Source organism: Schistocerca serialis, chromosome 8 (genome assembly GCF_023864345.2).
Source record: "Schistocerca serialis cubense isolate TAMUIC-IGC-003099 chromosome 8, iqSchSeri2.2, whole genome shotgun sequence".
Classification (NCBI taxonomy): domain Eukaryota; kingdom Metazoa; phylum Arthropoda; class Insecta; order Orthoptera; family Acrididae; genus Schistocerca; species Schistocerca serialis.
Genome location: NC_064645.1, coordinates 410,872,502 through 410,896,510, shown reverse-complemented (window position 1 = coordinate 410,896,510; position 24,009 = coordinate 410,872,502). Strand labels below are relative to the sequence as shown.

The 24,009-nt window shown below is 38.7% G+C and overlaps 1 protein-coding gene across 2 annotated transcripts in view; it reads right to left on the bottom strand.

Annotated features, from left to right (window-relative positions):
• LOC126416169 (uncharacterized) overlaps positions 1 to 23,399 on the bottom strand; it is a 288,059-nt gene extending 264,660 nt beyond the window's left edge. The window contains exons 1-3 of one of the 2 annotated variants that reach the window (XM_050083741.1): positions 23,270 to 23,399; positions 7,796 to 8,015; positions 4,384 to 4,474 (exon numbers count right to left, since the gene is read on the bottom strand). In XM_050083741.1, the coding sequence (XP_049939698.1) occupies positions 4,384 to 4,474; positions 7,796 to 8,015; positions 23,270 to 23,286 (328 nt within the window). In that variant the 5' untranslated portion in view covers positions 23,287 to 23,399. Of the gene's footprint in view, positions 1 to 4,383; positions 4,475 to 7,795; positions 8,016 to 22,894; positions 23,054 to 23,269 lie in introns of those variants that run through there. The other variant, XM_050083740.1, reaches the window with a different exon arrangement.
• Between the last annotated feature and the right edge of the window lie 610 nt (positions 23,400 to 24,009).

Genomic DNA, 24,009 nt, shown 5'->3' with positions numbered 1-24,009 from the left:
GGCTTAGGTTCGAGTAAATACGGTAGTCTTTTCCTTTCCTGTTCTGCTCACAAGTAGAGCAAAGGAAAAATGACTATCTATATGCCTCCATACGAACCCTAATTTCTCTTAACTTATCTTCATGGTCCTTATATACACTGTATGTTGGTGACAGTAGAATCGTTCTAAAGTAAACTTCAAATGCTGTTTCTCTAAATTTTCTCAATAGTGTTTTGTGAAAAGAATGCTGTTTGCCCTCTAGGGATTCCCATTTGAGTTCATGACACATCTCTATCACCACCAATGATCTTTCGGGCCATGTTTGTGGAAGGCTGCATTAAGCTGAGCTTTCACTGGGTGAGTGGCATGAGGTGTTGCCCCATCTTAGATGAAAACAGTGGTTTCTACACAGTTGTGTTCCTCCAAAGCAGCAATCACTTGCTGTACATACACCTGACAGGCCCTCTAAGCGTACTCTCTTCAAAGCAGAATGGGCCAAGAATAAAGGTGCTTGTGAATAAACACCACACAGTTACATACGGTGAGTGCAATGGCTCTTCACATGCAACATATGGCTTAACAGTACCCCAAATTCAGCAGTTTGTGTATTCACTGCAATGTACAGTAGTACAAAATGTACTACTCCACGGAATATTGCCCGGCCATATGTCTTTGACTTTGATCCATACCACAAACTGAAGAGCAAATCCACACTGTTGCTGCAGATCACAAGGTTTCAGTTGCTGCACCATCTGGATGCTATATGGGAAGTAGTCAGTGTAATATAGACTGGAAAACTTTCCATGCTGTTGACCATGTGATGGACAATTCTTGTGACACTGCACGAGCACTAGCAGTACCCACAGCACATGTTGTGTAGTCATTTACAGCAAGAGCTACCTCATAAATAACTTCCTCCAGGATAAGATGCCTTCCTCATCCAGGTACCACACCAAGCTCACCCGTGTTTTCAAATACCATTATCATCTTCTTTAAACTATTTAATGACATTTTGTCTCTCCTGAGACCTTCCAGTTGGCAATACTCTCTCAATGCAGCACTGCAATTGCTGATGTTCACAAAAAACATTTTGACTTACAGCACACGGTCTCTCTTCTTAATAGCCACACTTTTCACTCACATTATGGTTTGCCAAATGACAATGTGGATGTCATACCATCACACAAATGATGTACAGTGCCATATTTTCAATTGATGGCCAAAATTAAAACTAATTGTTTTCCAGCACAAATTGGTCCTGCATTAATGCATTATCATAACTATCAAGTTTTGCTGCTGTACAATAATTACAGCCCACACTGGGCCTCCATGAGTAGCTGTGCTTTAATTATAACCAACCGGTATAAAGGTAGTGGTTGTTGCATGGTTCACACATTGATCTTTTTACATATGCACAAATTTCTACTAATTTTTTAAAGACATAAATTATGCATTCTTTTTTTAAACAAGAGCGCACCAGTCTCTATCCTTGTTTTCTCGGGATTTTCCAATGTTTGTTACTACAGCATGGTGGGTGTTTTCCACACCTAATTGACTTATCACATGCTTTTCAAGAGCATGATTGCAACAGATTTAACTCTCCTAGTACCACTGGAGTCAATATGACCCCACAACCACATTGGAAAATCATATCTCCCTTGCTTTCAAAGCTTTTTTGTTCCCCAAAATGCATGAAATTTTCTCTCTGAGTTAATTTTATCCAATGGTGTTTTGTTCACTCTCATATTTATAATGCACTAAAGTTTATTAACTTTTTCCACTGGGGGTCAGTAGGACCCCAATCTAAATTTCTTTTGTTTCTTGAACATAATATTTATGAAAATAGAATCAATACTGTTATGCTGAACAACTGTCATGTATGTTTTAAAGTTAGTTCATTAAAATACTGCCAATGTATCCGGTGTAAATTATTTGGGGTCTATATGACACTTTATCCTGGTAGCAGGTGGGTCAAACTTTGCCTCTACATCCATCATTTTACATCCATCACTTTGGAACAAAATGATGTCCATTCACTGTGTAAGTGGAATATTGTCAACTGCTTATCTGCTCTTTCTAGCAAAAATACTCTCCTAGCCTTCTAGATGGATTTATTAACTTTAGTAACCATCATCATTATAATTACATCATGATCACTAATCCTTGTCCCTGTACTGACATCTTAATACTTACGTTGTCAGAAAAGAGAACTATTTTAGATTCTTGACACTGTTATACCTGTACTAGCAAGAAAGAAGGTCTTTCTTTTTAATTACTTATTAATAATTGTACAATGGACATACATTAAGAGGGAGATTAAAGTCAGTAACTAGAAAGGAAAAAAAGGCCATAATGTGAAGTACACAAACTGGTTATTCAAAAGTTGATAAATTGTGCAGTAGTCTACAAGACAGTTTCAAATCTTACAGAAGACTATTGTAGCCAATCAGTGACAATGACATACACCAAAGATATTTCTAACTGTCTTTATTCATGGCGACAACAATGTGCATTGCTACAGATCATGAACAACATGAACCAAATGTAAAGCTATGTTTCAATTATGACTATTTCTTAGAAGCTGATAGAATGCAAAGAACTGGTAAAACTAATGAAATGAAGAAAGAAAATAAACACATTTTCTAGGTCCAACGGTGTGACTATTACAGCATTAATTATTAAAGGGAGCAGCTCTCTGAGTAGCGCAGGAGCATGTTAGTGGAAATTAAATGAATATTTGGCAGTAACTGAAACCTCCCTTCATATTCACTCCCAAATGAGCTGCAGTTCATCTATATTAAAATAGTGACCTCATTTATTGTAAAGATTCAAATCATCAATAATGTTACAAGGTGCATTCAAGTTCTAAGGCCTCCAATTCTTTTTCTCCGGACTGGAAAGAGATAGAAACATGCGCATTGTTTTAAAATGAGGCTGCGTTCATTGTCAATATGTCCCAGAGATGGCAGCACCGTACGGCAGATGGCATTTTACCACCAGCGGCGAGAATGAGAACTGTTTTAAATACTTACAATGGCGACGTTTTCCTTACTTGAACAGCGTGCAATCATTCATTTTCTGAATTTGCGTGGTGTGAAACCAATTGAAATTCATCGACCGTTGAAGGAGACGTGGTGATGGAGTAATGGATGTGTCGAAAGTGCGTTCGTGGGTGCGACAGTTTAATGAAGGCAGAACATCGTGTGACAACAAACCGAAACAACCTCGGGCTCGCACAAGCCGGTCTGACGACATGATCAAGAAAGTGGAGAAAATTGTTTTGGGGGATCGCCGAATGACTGTTGAACAGATCACCTCCAGAGTTGGCATTTCTGTGGGTTCTGTGCACACAATCCCGCATGACGACCTGAAAATGTGAAAAGTGTCATCCAGGTGGGTGCCATGAATGCTGACGGACGACCACATGGCTGCCCGTGTGGCATGTTGCCAAGCAATGTTGACGCGCAACGACAGCATGAATGGGACTTTCTTTTCGTCAGTTGTGACAATGGATGAGACGTGGATGCCATTTTTCAATCCAGAAACAAAGCGCCAGTCAGCTCAATGGAAGCACACAGATTCACCGCCACCAAAAAAATTTCGGGTAACCGCCAGTGCTGAAACAATGATGGTGTCCATGTTCTGGGACAGCGAGGGCGTAATCCTTACCCATTGCGTTCCAAAGGGCACTACGGTACCAGGTGCATCCTACGAAAATGTTTTGAAGAACAAATTCCTTCCTGCACTGCAACAAAAAATTCCGGGAAGGGCTGCGCGTGTGCTGTTTCACCAAGACAACACACCCGCACATCGAGCTAACGTTACGCAACAGTTTCTTCGTGATAACAACTTTGAAGTGATTCCTCATGCTCCCTACTCACCTGACCTGGCTCCTAGTGACTTTTGGCTTTTTCCAACAATGAAAGACACTCTCCGTGGCCGCACATTCGCCAGCCGTGCTGCTATTGCCTCAGCGATTTTCCAGTGGTCAAAACAGACTCCTAAAGAAGCCTTTGCCGCTGCCATGGAATCATGGCGTCAGCATTGTGAAAAATGTGTACATCTGCAGGGCGAATACGTCGAGAAGTAACGCCAGTTTCATCGATTTTAGGTGAGTAGTTAATTAGAAAAAAAATCGGAGGCCTTAGAACTTGAATGCACCTCGTACTGTACACACTGACGCAAAATACTTAAGGTGGTGAAACGGCTATGGTAATTCCACATCAAAATCATTTCATATTAAGTCAAGCTACACAAAAATTAATTTTTTATGGCCAGCTTCACATCATTTGAACTTCTAGGTCATGAAACACATTTTTCAATTAACATTGTAAATGACTCTCAAAAGGATGATAATAATAGGTTTCAGATCCCATCATGCGAACTGTTGCACAGACTACTTACCACTATCAGAACCAACAAGGATAGCAGCTGCAGCTCGCAAGAGAGCAGTAACAAGACTGGCAGATGGTGGTGGCTTCTGCTGCTGCAAAATCTGGACAAAATGTTATTTTTTATCTAATATGATACTGAAATCTAGTGGTAAGTAAGCCAAAAAATAATTAAATTATAATTATTAAGTCATCAGCTTTATTCACAAGCAATGAGTATCTGTGGAGATTCAGGAATGTTCCAGAAGAAAAATTTGTGCTTGTTTTCTTTTTAATAACTGTTGACCTATAATTTTACACAACTCCATCTTCACTCCATCATTCATCAGAATTTATTCATTACCTCAAGTAACTGGCATCTGTTCACAGATTCTTAATACTTTTGATATTACAATAATGTTCTCAAGATACATACCAAGAGACAGCATGTTAGAATACACAAAATGCAACTAATACCTACAAATAATACACTCCTGGAAATTGAAATAAGAACACCGTGAATTTATTGTCCCAGGAAGGGGAAACTTTATTGACACATTCCTGGGGTCAGATACATCACATGATCACACTGACAGAACCACAGGCACAAAGACACAGGCAACAGAGCATGCACAGTGTCGGCACTAGTACAGTGTATATCCACCTTTCGCAGCAATGCAGGCTGCTGTTCTCCCATTGAGACGATCGTAGAGATGCTGGATGTAGTCCTGTGGAACGGCTTGCCATGCCATTTCCACCTGGCGCCTCAGTTGGACCAGCGTTCGTGCTGGACGTGCAGACCGCGTGACACGACGCTTCATCCAGTCCCAAACATGCTCAATGGGGGACAGATCCGGAGATCTTGCTGGCCAGGGTAGTTGACTTACACCTTCTAGAGCACGTTGGGTGGCACGGGATACATGCGGACATGCATTGTCCTGTTGGAACAGCAAGTTCCCTTGCCGGTCTAGGAATGGTAGAACGATGGGTTCGATGACGGTTTGGATGTACCGTGCACTATTCAGTGTCCCCTCGACGATCACCAGTGGTGTACGGCCAGTGTAGGAGATCGCTCCCCACACCATGATGCCGGGTGTTGGCCCTGTGTGCCTCGGTCGTATGCAGTCCTGATTGTGGCGCTCACCTAAACACGCATACGACCATCATTGGCACCAAGGCAGAAGCGACTCTCATCGCTGTAGACGACACGTCTCCATTCGTCCCTCCATTCACGCCTGTCGCGACACCACTGGAGGCGGGCTGCACGATGTTGGGGCGTGAGCGGAAGACGGCCTAACGGTGTGCGGGACCGTAGCCCAGCTTCATGGAGACGGTTGCGAATGGTCCTCGCCGATACCCCAGGAGCAAAAGTGTCCCTAATTTGCTGGGAAGTGGTGGTGCAGTCCCCTATGGCACTGCGTAGGATCCTACGGTCTTGGCGTGCATCCGTGCGTCGCTGCGGTCCGGTCCCAGGTCGACGGGCATGTGCACCTTCCGCCGACCACTGGCGACAACATCGATGTACTGTGGAGACGTCACGCCCCACATGTTGAGCAATTCGGCGGTACGTCCCCCCGGCCTCCCGCATGCCCACTATACGCCCTCGCTCAAAGTCCGTCAACTGCACATACGGTTCACGTCCACGCTGTCGCAGCATGCTACCAGTGTTAAAGACTGCGATGGAGCTCCGTATGCCACGGCAAACTGGCTGACACTGACGGCGGCGGTGCACAAATGCTGTGCAGCTAGCGCCATTCGACGGCCAACACCGCGGTTCCTGGTGTGTCCGCTGTGCCGTGCGTGTGATCATTGCTTGTACAGCCCTCTCGCAGTGTCCGGAGCAAGTATGGTGGGTCTGACACACCGGTGTCAATGTGTTCTTTTTTCCATTTCCAGGAGTGTATATTCACTGGTTTGAGTAGTGGCAGCTGGTTAAGTACTTTTTTTAATCAAGTGTAGCTTATTGTGCAAGTGTAGAGTATGAGAGATTTTGAGGAGCTATGTCATAACAGCAGAGTGGCTGAGAGGTCTATTGCACAGAGTTGCAATTTGTGGATCCGGGTTTGACTCCCACTTGTACCAACACTTTTCTTTCTCATTTTATTTTATTCTTCACAATGACAAATTATTAATTATAAAATTTGAATATATTTTAAGAGTTCAGTTTATACATGTAAAATTAATATACTCAAATTAATATACTACCCCCGTAAGTTAAAAGGCTATAAGCCACCACACTGTGCCACAATGGTATAATTTTGTGTTAACTGCCACTGGGTTTGAGTTTTGTACTAATGTAAAAATTTTACAATACTACATTTGAGGTGTCTTGGTACTAACAGCAATGAAGTAAATCAAGACATTTCTTTCATTATTGTTACTTTACTAGATCTTTTGTAGTGGTACAATTAGGAGAGTCACAAAGGTGTTAAACATGTAGTACGCAAAGGCTAAAGAGAGAAAAAAAAAAAGATCAAACGTTGAATTACTCACTCACATTAAGAGGCTGTTACCCTCCTGAAAGCATGTAAAGGCATCCTCAGAAGAGCAAAACATAATTTTACAAAGGCAGTTGAATAGTGAATTGAAACTGATACTAGGATTTTTTATTTTTTTTTATTTTTATCAAAAATTTTTGGAACTATTAATGGTCATCAAGTAATGTACAAATACATGTCTGACCACCAGTTGCTTTTTTATTTACGATCCAAATAATAACCAATTTCAGTCACAGTCCATCTTCACAGATTAGGGTTAAAACAGATTAAGCCACACCATCACACCTGTCATTACTTAAATAATGGCCACATCCCATGTGTAGAGCATGTCATGAATTCCAGTTGTAAACTAGTTGTAATTGGTTGTATACTGGAATTCATGACATGCTCTACACATGGGACGTGGCCATTTCTAAGTAACGACAGGGGTGATGTTGTGGATTAAACTGTTTTAACCCTAATCCCCGAAGATGGACTGTGACTGAAGCCCATTGATATTTGAGTTTTAAACAAAAAAAAGCAGCTGATAGCAAAATATGCATTTTATCCATTAATTTCAATTGTTCTAAATCACCTGTGTCTTCTGAAAACTAGGAATTGTTTTGATAATTTTTATGGTGTTTCTTTTGTGTATAACATCCAGCTAGATGTAACTGAACATAACAGGCAATTAAACACAAATTATTCAAGCAAGTGTAACTTGAAATAAGTGATATTGCCACCACACTAAACACTTATGATCCTGCTTGAACCAGTCTACACATGTAAATTTAAAAACAGCTGAAACGCCCCCCCCCCCCTTTTTTTTTACAGAATCAGCCGTGATTTGTGCTTAAGTATTTAATATTTTAAATTCAGAATAAACAGATACCATTATATGCAAGTAGTTTTACACATGAATTTCTGTCACAGCTAAGACGAGTGATCTACATGACATTTCACTCCTACCTCCAGAAATCTAGCACTGGCTTTGCTGTGAAGCGCAAGAGATTCCATGGTATGTGAACTTGGTGACATGGTGACAGCACGATCTGGTGTTGCCCATGCAGGTGGGGTGAACAACAACTCAATCATGCGAGGCAGCAAAACAGCAGCAACTTCTTCCGTTTCTCCAGTCTGCAGCAGCTGTTGCCTCAGTGCACTCAGCTGCTGTGACATATCATCTGCACTGTTAAATTGAAGACACACACATTTAAGAACAATGGTATACAAAATTAGATATTTTGACAAATTAATTATTTTTGAAACACAACTGCTGTTGAGTTTTATGAATACAATGAGAAAGAAATGTCAGTTACATTTAACAAGTTACATCCCCCCCCCCGAACGTGAGCCATAATGAAGAATTCCAGAAACAACTCTTTGAAACTTTAATAACATTTTTGTTTTATGGTACATCCCTGTACTCTAATTCCTACTACAGTAGCAACTACATCACAATAAGATAGCAGAGATGAACACTCACAGATCAGCTTGGTACTGAAATAAAAATGGAAATCTGAAATCTTAAACTTATTTAAAAAGCTCATAAAAATGAAAACAGTGTGTTCAGAACTACTCTTTAACACAGAAATAAGTCCAGTGATTAAACACAATTAATACTGTTCAAAATGAATTAAATGGATAAGCAGTCCCAATACTGAAAATAAGTACATAAGTTTGTAGTTGGTTGGTTTCATGTTCAATGGTACAATTAATCATAATGATGTGGAACAAGTCATTTCACATTCACATTACAAATTCATACATAAATATGGGTACATGCTCACCATTTACCTTTAAAAAAAAAACATGCAGTTGTGAGATAGTAACTCCTATCCATCACCTTTTACACATTACAAAAATAGAAATTCTTCTACAGAACAGACTGTTGTTGTTGTTGTTGTTGTTGTGGTCTTCAGTCCAGAGACTGGTTTGATGCAGCTCTCCATGCTACTCTATCCTGTGCAAGCTTCTTCATCTCCCAGTACGTACTGCAGCCTACATCCTTCTGAATCTGGTTAGTGTATTCGTCTCTTGTTCTCCCTCCACAATTTTTACCCTCCACGCTGCCCTCCAATACTAAATTGGTGATCCCTTGACGCCTCAGAACATGTCCTACCAACCGATCCCTTCTTCTAGTCAAGTTGTGCCACAAACTCCTCTAATGCCCAATCCTATTCAGTACCTCCTCATTAGTTATGTGATCTTTTTTTTATTTATTTACAGCTCGAAACATGTATTTAACATGCATGGGCAATGTTACAATAATTACATTTAGATTATTGATACACAATATATACAGATTACACGCTATTAAGTAAAAGATCATTTAAGTATATTTAACATAGCATTCCTGAGGTCAAGTCATGTCAGCACCGCATTGTATGGGCACTTCAATACAAGCCATTTTTTTAACTCATTTCAAAAAATTCTACCAGAAAGTTGTTTCAGGTTGTTTGGCAGAGAATTATAAAATAATGAACGGGGTATTTGTTGTTAGATTCAATCTTCTGCTAACCATATCAAAGTCTGATTTGTGTCTTGTATCGTAATCATGGATTTCCATATTCCTGTTTGTCACTTTTTTGTCTTTTCACTAATAATATTGATTGAAACATATATATACTGCATAGATAGTCATAATATTAAAATTAATAAACAGGTTTTTGCATGAAGTTCTGGGTCTTACTTTTTCCATAGTTCTTATTACTCTTTTCTGCAATACAAATACCCTTCTTATATTGTATTGGCTACACCCACCCCACAATACATTTCCATAAGATAGATGGGGATACACCAACCCAAAATGCACTATTTTTATTGCTTCAATATCTAGATATTGAACTAATCTCCTTAGTAAATACAGACTAGATGTTATTTTACCACAGACATGGTCTATTTGCTGATTCCACGAAAGTCTGTCATCTATATATATCCCCAGATATTTACATTCTGAACATGAATGTCCTCATTTACAACAGTATTTTCATTTGAGCCACTTGTCTTAAAATAAATTAAATTAGTTTTGTTAACATTGACCCTCAGGTTTTCTTTTTCAAAATGTGTTTGGGCTTTTTCAACAAAATTCTGTACCACTGAATTTAGGCCATCATTACTACGTGCCCAGCAAACCCCAGAGGTGTCATCAGCATACATAGTAATACGATGACTGGTGTCTAATACTTTTGGGAAATCATTCATGTAGCAAATAAACAAGAAGGGGCCCAAGATAGAGCCTTGTGGCACACCACAATTTATATTTCTTATCTTTGATCTTCTTTTTTCGATTACCTCTCCATTATCATACACAACGTCTGTGCATTGTTGTCTATCTTTAAGGTAAGATTCTATTAAAAGCAACAGTTTCCCACTGACACCATAACAAGCAAGTTTACTTAAAAGAGCGCCATGATGGACTCTTGTCAAACGCTTTGGAAAGATCTACAAAAACCCTCCTGCCATTTTGTAACCCTCATATATTTTCTCCATCAGACAGTGTACAAACTGTACTGCTGCAGATATGGTGCTCCGACCACTTCTAAAGCCATGTTGGAAATCTCCTATTGAGTTATTCGTATTATAGTGCTCGATTAAGATTTCTAGTATTATTTTTTCAATTAATTTACCAAACACTGAAGTTAAGGCAACTGGTTTGTAGTTGCTTTCTTTCCCCTTTTTTATATAAAGTTTTAACTATAGCAAGTATCAGTTTCTTCGGAAACACACCTTCTTCAAGTACACAATTTATTAGATGGACTAATGATCTGGCTAACTCATCCTTGCATTTTTTCAGGAGAAAAGGAGAAAATTCATCCCATCCAGCTGATCTTTTATTTTTTAGGCTGTCCCTTCTAATCTTCAGCATTGTTCTGTAGCACCACATTTCAAAAGCTTCTATTCTCTTCTTGTCCAAACTATTTATTGTCCATGCTTCACTTCCATACATGGCTACTTTCCATACAAATACTTTCAGAAACGACTTCCTGACATTTAAATCTATACTTGATGTTAACAAATTTCTCTTCTTCAGAAACCCTTTCCTTGCCATTGCCAGTCTACATTTTATATCCTCTCTACTTCGACCATCATCAGGTATTTTGCTCCCCAAATAGCAAAACTCCTTTACTACTTTAAGTGTCTCATTTCCTAATCTAATTCCCTCAGCATCACCCGACTTAATTAGACCACATTCCATTATCCTCATTTTGCTTTTGTTGATGTTCATCTATATCCTCCCTTCAAGCCACTGACCATTCCGTTCAACTGCTCTTCCAAGTGCTTTGCTGTACCTGACAGAATTACATCATCGGCGAATCTTAAAGTTTTTATTTCTTCTCCACGGTTTTTAATACCTACTCTGAATTTTTCTTTTGTTTCCTTTACTGCTTGCTCAATATACAGATTGAACAACATCGGGAAGAGGCTACAACCCTGTCTCACTCCCTTCCCAAATACTGCTTCCTTTTCATGTCCCTCGACTCTTATAATTGCCACCTGGTTTCTGTACAAATTGTAAATAGCCTTTCGCTCCCTGTATTTGACCCGTGCCACCTTCAGAATTTGAAAGAGAGTGTTCCAGTCAACATTGTCAAAAGCTTTCTCTAAGTCTACAAATGCTAGAAACGTAGGTTTGCCTTTTCTTAATCTAGCTTCTAAAATAAGTCGTAGGGTCAGTATTGCCTCACGTGTTCCAATATTTCTACGAAATCCAAACTGATCTTCCCCGAGGTCGGCTTCTACTAGTTTTGCCATTCGTCTGTAAAGAATTTGCGTTAGTATTTTGCAGCAGTGACTTATTAAACTGACAGTTCGTTAATTTTCACATCTGTCAACGCCTGCTTTCTTTGGGATTGGAATTATTATATTCTTCTTGAAGTCTGAGGGTATTTTGCCTGTCTCATACATTTTGCTGACCAGATGGTAGAGTTTTGTCAGGACTGGCTCTCCCAAGGCTGTCAGTAGTTCTAATGGAATGTTGTCTACTCCCAGGGCCTTGTTTCGACTTATGTCTTTCAGTACTCTATCAAACTCTTCACGCAGTATCATATCTCCCATTTCATCTTCATCTTCCATTTTTATAACATTGCCCTCAAGCACATCGCCCTTGTATAGATCCTCTATATACTCCTTCCACCGTTCTGCTTTCCCTTCTTTGCTTAGAACTGAGTTTCCATCTGAGCTCTTGGTATTCATACAAGTGGCTCTCTTTTCTCCAAAGGTCTCTTTAATTTTCCTGTAGGCAGTATCTATCTTACCCCTAGTGAGATAAGCCTCTACATCCTTACATTTGTCCTCTAGCCATCCCTGCTTAGCCATTTTGCACTTCCTGTTGACCTCATTTTTGAGACGTTTGTATTCATTTTTGCCTGCTTCATTTACTGCATTTTTATATTTTCTCCTTTCATCAATTAAATTCAATATTTCTTCTGTCACACAAGGAGTTCTACTAGCCCTCGTCTTTTTACCTACTTGATCCTCTGCTGTCTTCACTACTTCTTCCCTCAAAGTTACCCATTCTTCTTCTACTGTATTTCTTTCCCCCATTCTTGTCAATTGTTCCCTTATGCTCTCCCTGAAACTCTGTACAACCTCTGGTTTAGTCAGTTTATAGAGGTCCCATCTCCTTGAATTCCCACCTTTTTGCAGTTTCTTCAGTTTTAATCTACAGTTCATAACCAATAGATTGTGGTCAGAGTCCACATCTGCCCCTGGAAATGTCTTACAATTTAAAACTTTGTTCCCAAATATCTGTCTTACCATTATATAATCCATCTGAAACCTGTCAGTATCTCCAGGCTTCTTCCATGTATACAACCTTCTTTTATGATTCTTGAACCAAGTGTTAGCTATGATTAAGTTGTGCTCTGTGCAAAATTCCACCAGGCGGCTTCCTCTTTCATTTCTTACCCCCAATCCATATTAACCTACTATCGAATTACAGTCACCCGTAACTATTAAATTTTCATATCCCTTCACTATCTGAATAATTTCTTTTATCTCATCATACATTTCTTCAGTTTCTTCATCATCTGCAGAGCTAGTTGGCATATAGACTTGTACTACTGTCGTAGGCGTGGGATTTGTGTCTATCTTGGCCACAACAATGCGTTCGCTGTGCTGTTTGTAGTAGCTTACCCGCATTCCTATTGTTTTATTCATTATTAAACCTACTCCTGCATTACCCCTATTTGATTTTGTATTTATAACCCTGTATTCACCTGACCAAAAGTATTGTTCCTCCTGCCACCGAACTTCACTAATTCCCACTATATCCAACTTCAACCTATCCACTTCCCTTTTTAAATTTTCTAACCTACCTGACCGATTAAAGGATCTGACATTCCAAGCTCCAATCCGTAGAATGCCAGTTTTCTTCCTCCTGATAACGACGTCGTCCTGAGTAGTCCCCGCCCGGAGATCTGAATTGGGGACTATTTTATCTACGGAATATTTTACCCAAGAGGACGCCATCATTATTTATCCATACAGTAAAGCTGCATGCCCTTGGGAAAAATTACAGCCATAGTTTCCCCTTGCTTTTAGCCGTTCGCAGTACCAGCACACAAGGCCGTTTTGGTTAGTGCTACAAAGCCAGATCAGTCAATCATCCAGACTGTTGCCCCTGCAACTACTGAAAAGGCTGCTGTCCCTCTTCAGGAACCATACGTTTGTCTGGCCTCTCCTCTCAACAGATACCCCTCCGTTGTGGTTGCACCTACGGTACAGCTACCTGTATCGCTGAGGCACGCAAGCCTCCCCACCAACGGCAAGGTCTATGGTTCATGGAGGGAGATAGACTGATACTATTGAAAACAAATACTGGTAAGGCAGTATACTCAAATGGACTCCAGTTCAGGCTTAACACTGAATGCAGAAAGTTGTATTCAGTAAATCAAGCAATAAAGTCCAGTGACATAATTCTCACTGGGGAGAAATCATGTTCAAGATTCAATCTTAGGTCCACTACTGTTCCTCGTACATGTAAATGATCTGTCTCATACACAAGAAGCAGAATTAGTTATTTTTGCAGATGACACTAGTATTGTAGTCAATCCAAGCATACATACAGGAGCAGGAGAAATGGCAAACAAAGTTCTTAAAAAGTATCATTGACTGGTTTTCTGCAAATCGTCTAACTCTCAATTTTAAAAAGACACACCGTACTCATTCTGCACATCTAGAGGTACTAAACCAACAAGTGTAGCACATGGTGAGGAAATAAATAGGCTGGAAACTTCAAAATTCTTAGGGCCCCACACTGACGACAATTTAAAAAGGAAAAAACACATTTTGGAACTCCTAAAACAACTTAGTTTGGCCACATTTGCACTTAGAATCATTGCAAATCTTAGGGAGAGACAAATCAGTCGGCTAACATCTTTTGCATTTTTTCATTTGATACCACCACATGGAATTATGTTCTGTGATAGCTCACCTTTAAGAAACAATACCAGAGAAGGAAAGTTGATACTCACCATATAGCGGAGATGCTGAGTCGCGATAGGCACACTAAAAAGATTCACACAATTATGCCTATCACGGCTCAGCATCTCCGCTATATCGTGAGTAGCAACTTTCCTTCCCTGGTATTGTTACATTCCATCCTGGATTTTCCATTGTTTGATTTTCATCTTTAAGAAAGAAAGTCTTCATCCCGCAAAAACATGCTGTAAGAATAATATGTGGTGCTCACCCACAATCATCTTACAGACATCTGTTTAAGGAGTTGGGCATTCTGACTACTGCTTCACAGTTTATTTATTTCCTCATTAAGTTTACTGTAAATAACCCACTACAGTTCAGAAGAAACGATGAGGTACATAAATATAATACCAGAACGAAAAATAACATTCATTACTCCTCACTAAGGTTTTCTTTGGCACAAAAGGGATACACAATGCTGCAACAAAATATTTGATCACTTACCCAGTGTTATAAAATGTCTGACAGGCAGCAAAGCAAAATCTGATAACAAACTAATAAAGTTTCCCTGACAACTCCTCCTACTCCAAAGAAGAATTTCTATTACTATTATGTGTGAAAGACAGTGGCTAGGAATTACTAAATAATCTGCAATGTGAATATAAAATAACTCATTCCACATCATAACAATATATGGAACATGCTAACTAACTAAATACACTGATCAGTCAGCCACTCTCTTTGCTCACATTCACCAATGATTCACTTCTCATGCAGTATAGGCCACAACATCATTAAGTATACACATTTTTAAACAGTTTTTCACTGATAATGGCACAGTCCACGTCTGAAAGATTAACATATACTTGTGCATTGGTAACTGACTCGTACATAGCCAGTTCAAATTTGCAAGGTGAAAATATTTTCATAGATAGTATTTGGACACCTGATCTCATAAAGTGCTAGGTTCAGTTTCTAGAACTTTCCGCAATGTCTCAAGAATGATGGTAAGTAACTTAGTTTCCGGTGATCCAATCTTCAGAGAATGGGATTTTAAGCTCAGCAGCCCCCATAGTGTTATTTGAGAGGAGAAGGGTATATGTAGATACTGTGTTTCATCTTCTTCCTACAGTTTTGTCACCAACACCACAAACATGACACTAAATAGATAAACTCATGACATGTTTCACAAAGAAAAGATGCCAACAAGCATGAAGAAAGGAAACCTTTGCTGTTTGACTGGAGAACCTACCCAGCAGTGTGTCCCAGCCAACCATTCAGTTAATATTACTGCTGCAATGACTATATGAACGGTATCTATTCCAGCAGATGACACTGCTGCAGCAAGACATAAGATGGGTAACAGTCTCCTCCATCCCAGTAAATCTCTACAATGAATCGACATAGCTTCTGATCAACTGAAACTATAAATATGACTTCTTCTCTATTAACATGGCCATAGCAGTACAGTTTCCTTTCGCAGGTGACTTGAGACTTTCACAATCAGGTGTCAGTGTTGAGTAACTTACACACATACAACGTCCCCCAACATTCAGTCTTTCCTTCTCATCCTGTATGGTAAGTCTCCCCTGATCCAGGGTTCTGGGTGAGTTTTCTGAACTCTGCCCCATTCCCAACTCTCCAGTCACCCCTCTTCCTTCCTCGTCAACTCTTCTGCCAGAAGAAGAAGCCACTGGCACCAAAAGCTTGTAAAAGTTAAATCTTTCTTCGTATACGTGTTCTCCTTCCGCCACTTGATGAGTAGATTTTTTTATCTAGCCATTTATATTAGTACTACCAACAGACATATAAAAGTACATGACAGTACCCTAGCTTTTGGAATTATTAGTCCTTCTTTGGAGGGGGGGGGGGGGGGGCGAGCTTTGGAAGGTTAAAAAGAAGGAAAGAACCCATAAGACTGAAAACTAGGGTAATATCAAGTACTTATATATGTCTCAATCAGTAGTACTACATAATGCACCTCCTGAAGATAAGTAACAGCCAGCAATTCTGCCTCTTAATTTATAATAAATTATCTGTCACTTTTATGCATAAAAATATTGTCTCACTTTTCCCAGATTTTCTTACAACCAACGTAAGTGGTGGTATTATAACAGCATTACAGTCCTTGATTTGTTCCCCAACATGAATCTAAATAGCTGACGTTTATTTGCTTCCAGAAATCATGGATGATACCCTAAAAAGATAGACCACAGAGCCATGATAATAACCAAATCTGGTAATTGTGAATGTCAAGGAAATTATTAACAGGATCATAGGCATATCCAGGCAAGTGAGATGGAATATCTTTATCTTGGAAGCTGCATTCCCCTACTGTATTCCCCTTGTGTTTGTCAGAGACAAAGGTATTATCAAGGGAGATGTGACAGGACTGCTCTTGTTCTTTATATCCATAAATGGTTTGACAGATGTGGTGGGCAACAGTCTGTGGCTTGCCAATGACACTCTAGTATGTGAAAAAGTTTCAACATTGTTGGGCGACTATAGAATGATACAAGATGACTTGGATACAATTTCTACTTGGTGTGATGCATGGCAGCTTGTTCTAATGTGGAACAATTTAAGTTAATGGAGATGAATAGAAAAAATAATCCTGTAATGTTTGAATACAGTACTGGTTGGGTGCTGTGAGACACAGTCACATCAGTCAAATATTTAGGCATAAAAAAGGAAAGTGGCATGAAATGGAATGAGAGTGGAAGGTAAGTGATAGAGAAAACAAATGGTCAACTTCACTTTATTGGGAAAATCCTAGGAAAGTGTAGCTCATCTATAAAGCAGACCATGAGTAAGACACTTGAGTGACCCATTCTTGACTACTGCTCAAGTGTTTGGGATCCCCACCAGCTTGGATTACAGCAGACATGGAAGCAATTCAGAGGCATGCAGTCAGAACTGTTACTGATAGTATGGATATGCTCCGTGAACTTGAATGGAAATGACTGGAGGGAAGAAAGTATTCTTTTCGCAAAACACTACTGAGAAAGTTTAGAGAACCAGTATTTATGAAACATTGCAGAACTATCTTACTGCCACCAACATACATCTCACGGAAGGACCACCAAGACAAGATATGAGAAATCAGGGCTTATACAGAAACACTTTGGCATTCATTTTTGCCTCTTTCCATTTGTTAGTAGACCAGGAAAGAGAATGATAAAAGTAGTACAAGGTGCCTTCTGCCGTGCACTGTTTGGTAGCTTGCAGAATATTTATGTACATGTAAATGTTGCTAACACTATAAATGTTTGTAACAGCATTTGCACCGTTGAATAAGCATGATCAACTAAACTGATTTCTTGGATCACAGTTTCTGTTTCAGTGTGAGCATAACATCAGCTGCAGAACACAGTTTGAGAATAAAACTGTTGCAGAACCTCCAATCAAATTTGAAAGAAAAGAGTCTGGATTTCATGCTTCGACTGGTAACCATGTACAAATGCATCTTGTGGCATGCAACAGTGTGAAAAACAGAATCAATGGATAACATTCATGTTTCCATTAGTCAATAAGGTAGATTTTGAGCTCCTTGCACTTGGGATATCAAACAAAATTTGTGACTGAATTGAAGATTTCTAGACAGGGAGGAAACATTATGTTATTTTGCATGGAGAGTTCTCAATAGATGTAGAAGTAACTTATGGTGTGCCCGAGGAAAGTATGCTGTTCATGCCACATATTAATGACCCAGCAGACAACAACAATAATAGCCTCAGACTTTTTGCAGACAATGCAGTCATCTATAAAAAAAAGTACTGTCTAAAAAACTGCATAAAAATTCAGTCAAATCTTAATAAGGTTTCAAACTGATCCAAAGATTGGTAACTTGCTTTGAATGTTTGAAATGTAGAACTGCGGACTTCTCAAAACACAAAAACGTGGTATCCTTATATTACAATTATGTGTGACAAAATCAGTCAACTCATACAACTACTTGGGGGTAACAATTTGTAATGATCTGAAATCGAATGAAACAGGCTCAGACAAGGGTATAGCAGGTGGTAGACTTCAGTTCATTGGCAAGATACTGGGAAAAATTCAGTCGTCTGTAAGGGTGATTGTTTTATACTTGCGTATCTCATCATAAAATATTTCCAAAATGTGAGAGACGCATATCAAACAGTATTTGCAAGAGATATTGAACATGTTAAAAGAAGGGCAGCATGAATGGTCACGAGTTTGTTTGACCCACAGGAGAATTTCACAGAGGTGCTGAAAAACCTTAACTGACATATGCCATGTGTCTCATGAAAGCTTACTTACAAAGTTTCAGTGACCAGTACTAAGTGAGGATTGTACAAATATACATTCATCTGCACAAAGCTCCCATAGGGACTACAAAGGCAAGTTCAGATCAATTCCATTGCACCTAGAGGCATTCAAGCAGCCAGTCATCCCATGTTCCACACACAAATGGAAACCTCAATACATGGCATAACAAGAACATCTCTCAGCCATCCACTTCATAATATTTTGCAGATTATAGATATATATATCTGGACGTCTCTTCTTAGCTTCCTCCTAGTTTACAAGAAGGTTGGCAATAGGATGTATGCTTTATTTCTGGTGTTCCCATTGCAATGTTTTCTTTTTACCCTGTAAGGTGCAAATTAAACTCACAGGCCACATACAATGCTAGTGGTGTTTTTATTAGAGGTAACTATGTTCTTTAATGCCCTTCTGCCTTTTTCAGTAAGGTTCTTTCAAAGCTGTTTTTAGTGACAAAGTTTTCTTATGAAGTTTGCATTTTACACATGACACTAAATACTGTTGTTGTTGTTGTGGTCTTCAGTCCTGAGACTGATTTATGCAACTCTCCATGCTACTCTATCCTGTGCAAGCGTCTTCATCTCCCAGTACTTACTGCAACCTACATCCTTCTGAATATATTACAGCCCCAGAAATGGGGTATTCATATTGTTTGTCCAAATCATGTTTATTTTCATTTTTAAGCAATTCTTTCAGGTCTACGCTTATGCCTGAAATGGACTTCAGTTCACAAGGAATATTGTTTCAGCAACATGGTTACTATACAGAGCCCAAGATCATATTAGACAAGGATGGGGTAGATATTCAGCTGTGAACTAAAGATTCAAACATAGCCAAAATCATGACAGTCACACCAGCAACTAAACTGAAACACTCTTCCCAGAAAAGAAAAATCTCCGTAGTAATTTAAAGAGATACATGGAGAGGAAGATGAAGTCTGAAGATGAGCTTTAAAACACTATATCATAACTTCTTCAAATAATTGAGTACCTAGTCAGATAGCGGTATTCCATTTATGAGCAGCAGCAAATTAAAGGGAAAGGTAGTTTAGAGTGCTGGGTTCCACCAACACATAGCTCACACAGACTGAGCTTTATCTGAGGCTGGACAAGGATATAGAACAAAATTAGACATGCCCTAGTTAAAATAGCCACACAAGATTCCAGTGTAATCATTAAATGATATGTGCAAAACTTTTACTGTATGAGGAAGATTGGTTAGAAAACAGAAAGAACCGAGGTTAAACATTAGCAAATTAGCTGGTACAGGATGGTTCACATCATGTTCAAAACACAAGTGATGAGGTGATGCTGAATCTCAGAACAAAATGAACAGATTACATAGCAAAAAACATAAATCAAGCCTAACTAAAGCAGAGGAAAAACCTAGAGAAAACATATGTGTTTATAAGTTGTAAAACTGTCGTCAGCATAGTCAGACCACGTGATGTGGAAGAGATACACCTAAAAATCAGAGTACCTGAAATAGCAGAGCACCAATTTATGCATCAATATTAAACTCACTAGAAAATTTTCCTTGCATTAAAATATCACATATAAGGTCTTGAAATAGGTAAGTTTAAGAATTTTCTATGTGTAAAGATTATTTTAAATTATGTAAGTATCATATCCAGAAACAGAATAGCTTTTGAAATGTGGTGCTACAGAAAAATGCTTGAGATAAGACGTGTTGCGTACATAACTAATTAGGAGATAAACAGAACTGGGGAGAAAAGAAATTTGTGGTACAACTTGAGTAAAGGAAAGAATCAGTTTATTCAACACAGTCTGAGATATCAAGGAATCATCAATTTAGTACTGGAAAGAACTGTAGTGGGTGGGAGTTATAGCTGAAGATGGAAACCAAGTGATGAATAAAGTACACAGTTTCAAATGGATGTAGGTTGCAAGGTTGCAGTAGTTTTTCAGAAATGAAGATGTTTGCAAAGAATAGACTAGTGTGGAGAGCTGCACCAGACCAGTCTTCCGACAGAAGGTGACGATGATGATGATGACAACAACAACAATGTATCCAAAATCTCTATTGGTACACCACGTTTCACAGTTTTACATTAATTTTATGTATAGTGAAGTTATGAACTTCCAGCATGCAGGAGTAGGTGTTGGTCATCAATTTCTGTTAATCAGTAGAAACAAAAAATCAGTCCAAAGTTGCAAATTTTACATTCTTATTCACTCGATGACTAGTTTCAGGCCGAGACCCATTTTCAAATCATCATAACATAGTCGAAAATGGCATTTCCGAAGATGTGAAAACAATGTCAAAAATGTGCAATGAACATTTAAGTGCATACAGATAAATCTCAGATGGTTTTCACATCTTCAGAAATACCCTTTTGCGCCTATGTTACGATGATTTGAAAATCGGTCTCGGCCAAAAACTACTCATCAAGTGAACAAAAAAGTAAAATTTGCAACTTTGGACTGGCTGTTTGTTCTATAGTGAATTTGGTACAAACACCATGTTCAACTACACCACGAAGCCAGAACATTTTGTTCAATTTAAAATCACGAGTATTTTGTTAAAAGTTTATTTGTGTAAATAATTAACTGCAATCTCTTAATTTTGTCAGAATCTTTGGATATATGGTTTTGATAAAATTTTAAAACACGACTCAACTTGTTGCCCTCGATAATGTCATTTATAAGCAAGAATAGAAGATAATGAAGGGCTTACTAATGTTCACACTTTAATAAGATAAAACAAGAATGAAATTTAGTATGCAGAAGAAAACCAAATGTCTGCTAATTCAGTCTGCGATGTGTCAGAAGATTGTAGCCCATCAACTGCTACTGCAAGTTAAAATAATGTCCCACTATTGAAAGTCACCGACTGAAAAATCTTTAGGACACCTGTCGCATTTGCAGACTATGAATCTTATCTTGTGCAACACAGTAATAAGGCAAACTATGGCATCATAGAAGATGTCGAAGAAACACATATTGGCCAACACATTCTGTACCAAAACTAATTACTATTTACTGATATGTCAGTGATTCAGATTCCAATAGATGCATAAACGCCATATATGAAAGAGAAAAGCTCCAAACCTGTGAAATAACCAATGTTGAAATGCAATGAGCACAAGAACATTATTTAAACTTATTTTTCCACATTGACAGTATAATGCATACACATATGCCTCACACTGTTGAAATTCTTATTAGTTGTGCTATATCTGATGTCGGTGCATCGTTGCTGAAAAGAAGCATCTAGACTGAACCGGTCACATCAAGCGACAATGTTGTTTGAGGTAAATTATTTTTAAACTTTCCAAGAACTGGGATGAAGTAAATTTTCCTGCCTAGCACAACGGTTAACAAAAAATGAATGAAGGAAAAAAAGAGATAAAATTAGAGATGAGCTTATTTACAGTAGGGCATATGGATGCAAATTGGTTTCCGTTAAATAAGACGTATGTTAAACCTGTCAAATGATAATAAGCTCCCTGCTGAACAATTCTCAGCTGTGATACATATCTGACCAATTAATTCTTATCAAGGACACATTGATTCAGGGACTGAGGAATTGTTTCAATTTTCTCTTAAATTGGTACAATTTGTTGGTACCATACACAATTCAATTGAGTGACACACATCACTAAAACATAATAACAATGACAACTCATATTAATAATCAAAACTGGACACAATACATTATACGGGCTTTCAGAATATAGAAGAACTTTGGCCACTGAAACAGTGCTAAACTGCTAACAGCTAACGCTACAGCACTTAAATGAACAGTCTTGCTTAGGGGCCTACTTGTCCAGGTTCACAGGCATACAAGACTGGTATACTTTCGTTGTCACTATGTGTTTGATGTCAAGTAACTTTATAAACATTCACAGGCATGGTGATTTCGGCAGCACTCATTTCAGTTTCTCATGCATCATACATGCCTGGTAACAAACAATTCTAAATGTGAATTAATGCCATTTTTTTAATTGCTTCTACATTAATGCCGACTGGATAAAATATTAAAACAGATTTTTAAAATTATTCTTTGTTGGAGTTAGTAATTAGCTCTCTTACTTATAATTCTCGTCAGGAAAGAAAAACAAATCGCACTGCTTAGGTTCAGCGTTCCTTCATACGGTTTAAATTACTATTTACAAGCAATGGATGTGATTCTGATCAGTCATAACCTTAAGACACATCAGTTCTCTCAAGCACATGATGCTTCTGGTTCGAAAGTAGCACTTGCATGACTTTCCATCACGCTTTTTTTCCCCTAAAGGGCTTACTGGCACGCCTTAACCATCTGACGGTATTTCTGCACAGCTACGATCTTCTCTTCTTTATGTCTGAAATTATTAAAAATTAAAATTACATGTGTGGGGTGTGCATTTTGAAGCTGTTGTCGATTAAATCGACAGTTTTTTTCGTGTCTTCGGTATTCTCCTCCACTACCGACAGACCAGCGTCAATTGTGACTACTTATCAGTCAACAGTAAACGCGTTTTACATTATCTTTACTTTCAGACACGCGTCATCCGCTGACCAAAAATATTCAACAAACAGTAAGTGATTGTCAAAGCAGATCTCAACTAAAAAATTTGTCTGGATCCATGAGTTGCACAACAACACTAACAGGAATTTGGACAAATAAACGTAATTTTTCAAATTGACTGAACTATATATACCGCAAATTTTGATACACGCAACTGTCTTTCTTATTGCAGCTGTCAACTATTAACAAACTCACCACGGGGGGCGTGGCATTCTCTTATGTATGCTATCACAGTACCGCAATCTCGACCGCCATCTTTAACTAACTACAGCTGATGCTTGAATGAAAACACGTCTGCTGGAAACCAATCAAAGAGGGAAAGTCTGCAGTTGCACTCTCAATTCCTAGTTCCAGCGACTATGGACAGGTAAAACATTCTCTCTTCATTTATTCAACAGGTTTCATTTAATTGCAGCTGTCGAAAAGAAACAACATCTCTGCCAACAGCGGCCCACTGGCAGATATTTTGCTGTCAGCATGCTGTTGTTCCTCTATGAAATTACTGGCTTGCAACATCGAAACCCAACAGCAAATTCCTGCTAACATGACAGATTAGTATGGGAGCTGTAAAAATAACTTAATTCGCACAATATTCCGTTATTTTGTACTATAAGAAATATACAACCATCACAACAATGTTGAAAATTAGTGTGATGAACATTCTTCAGCTGGTGAACCCCCCCCCCCCCCCCCCCCCACAGTAGATTTCAGATGTAAAGTATAGATTGTGGTACACATTTTCCAGACTATGTGAACCACATATACTTACACATCTGTAAGATTGGCTGCGCTATTATTTCTGTTTCATTACAATTGGAGATCTGCAGCAAAAAATGTCAAATTCTGAATATGCACTAAAGTTAAATTCCGTGTACATTAACATGTCTTTGTCTCAAAGGAAGGGCCTAAAGATTTGAGGTAGTTCTATAGCAAAA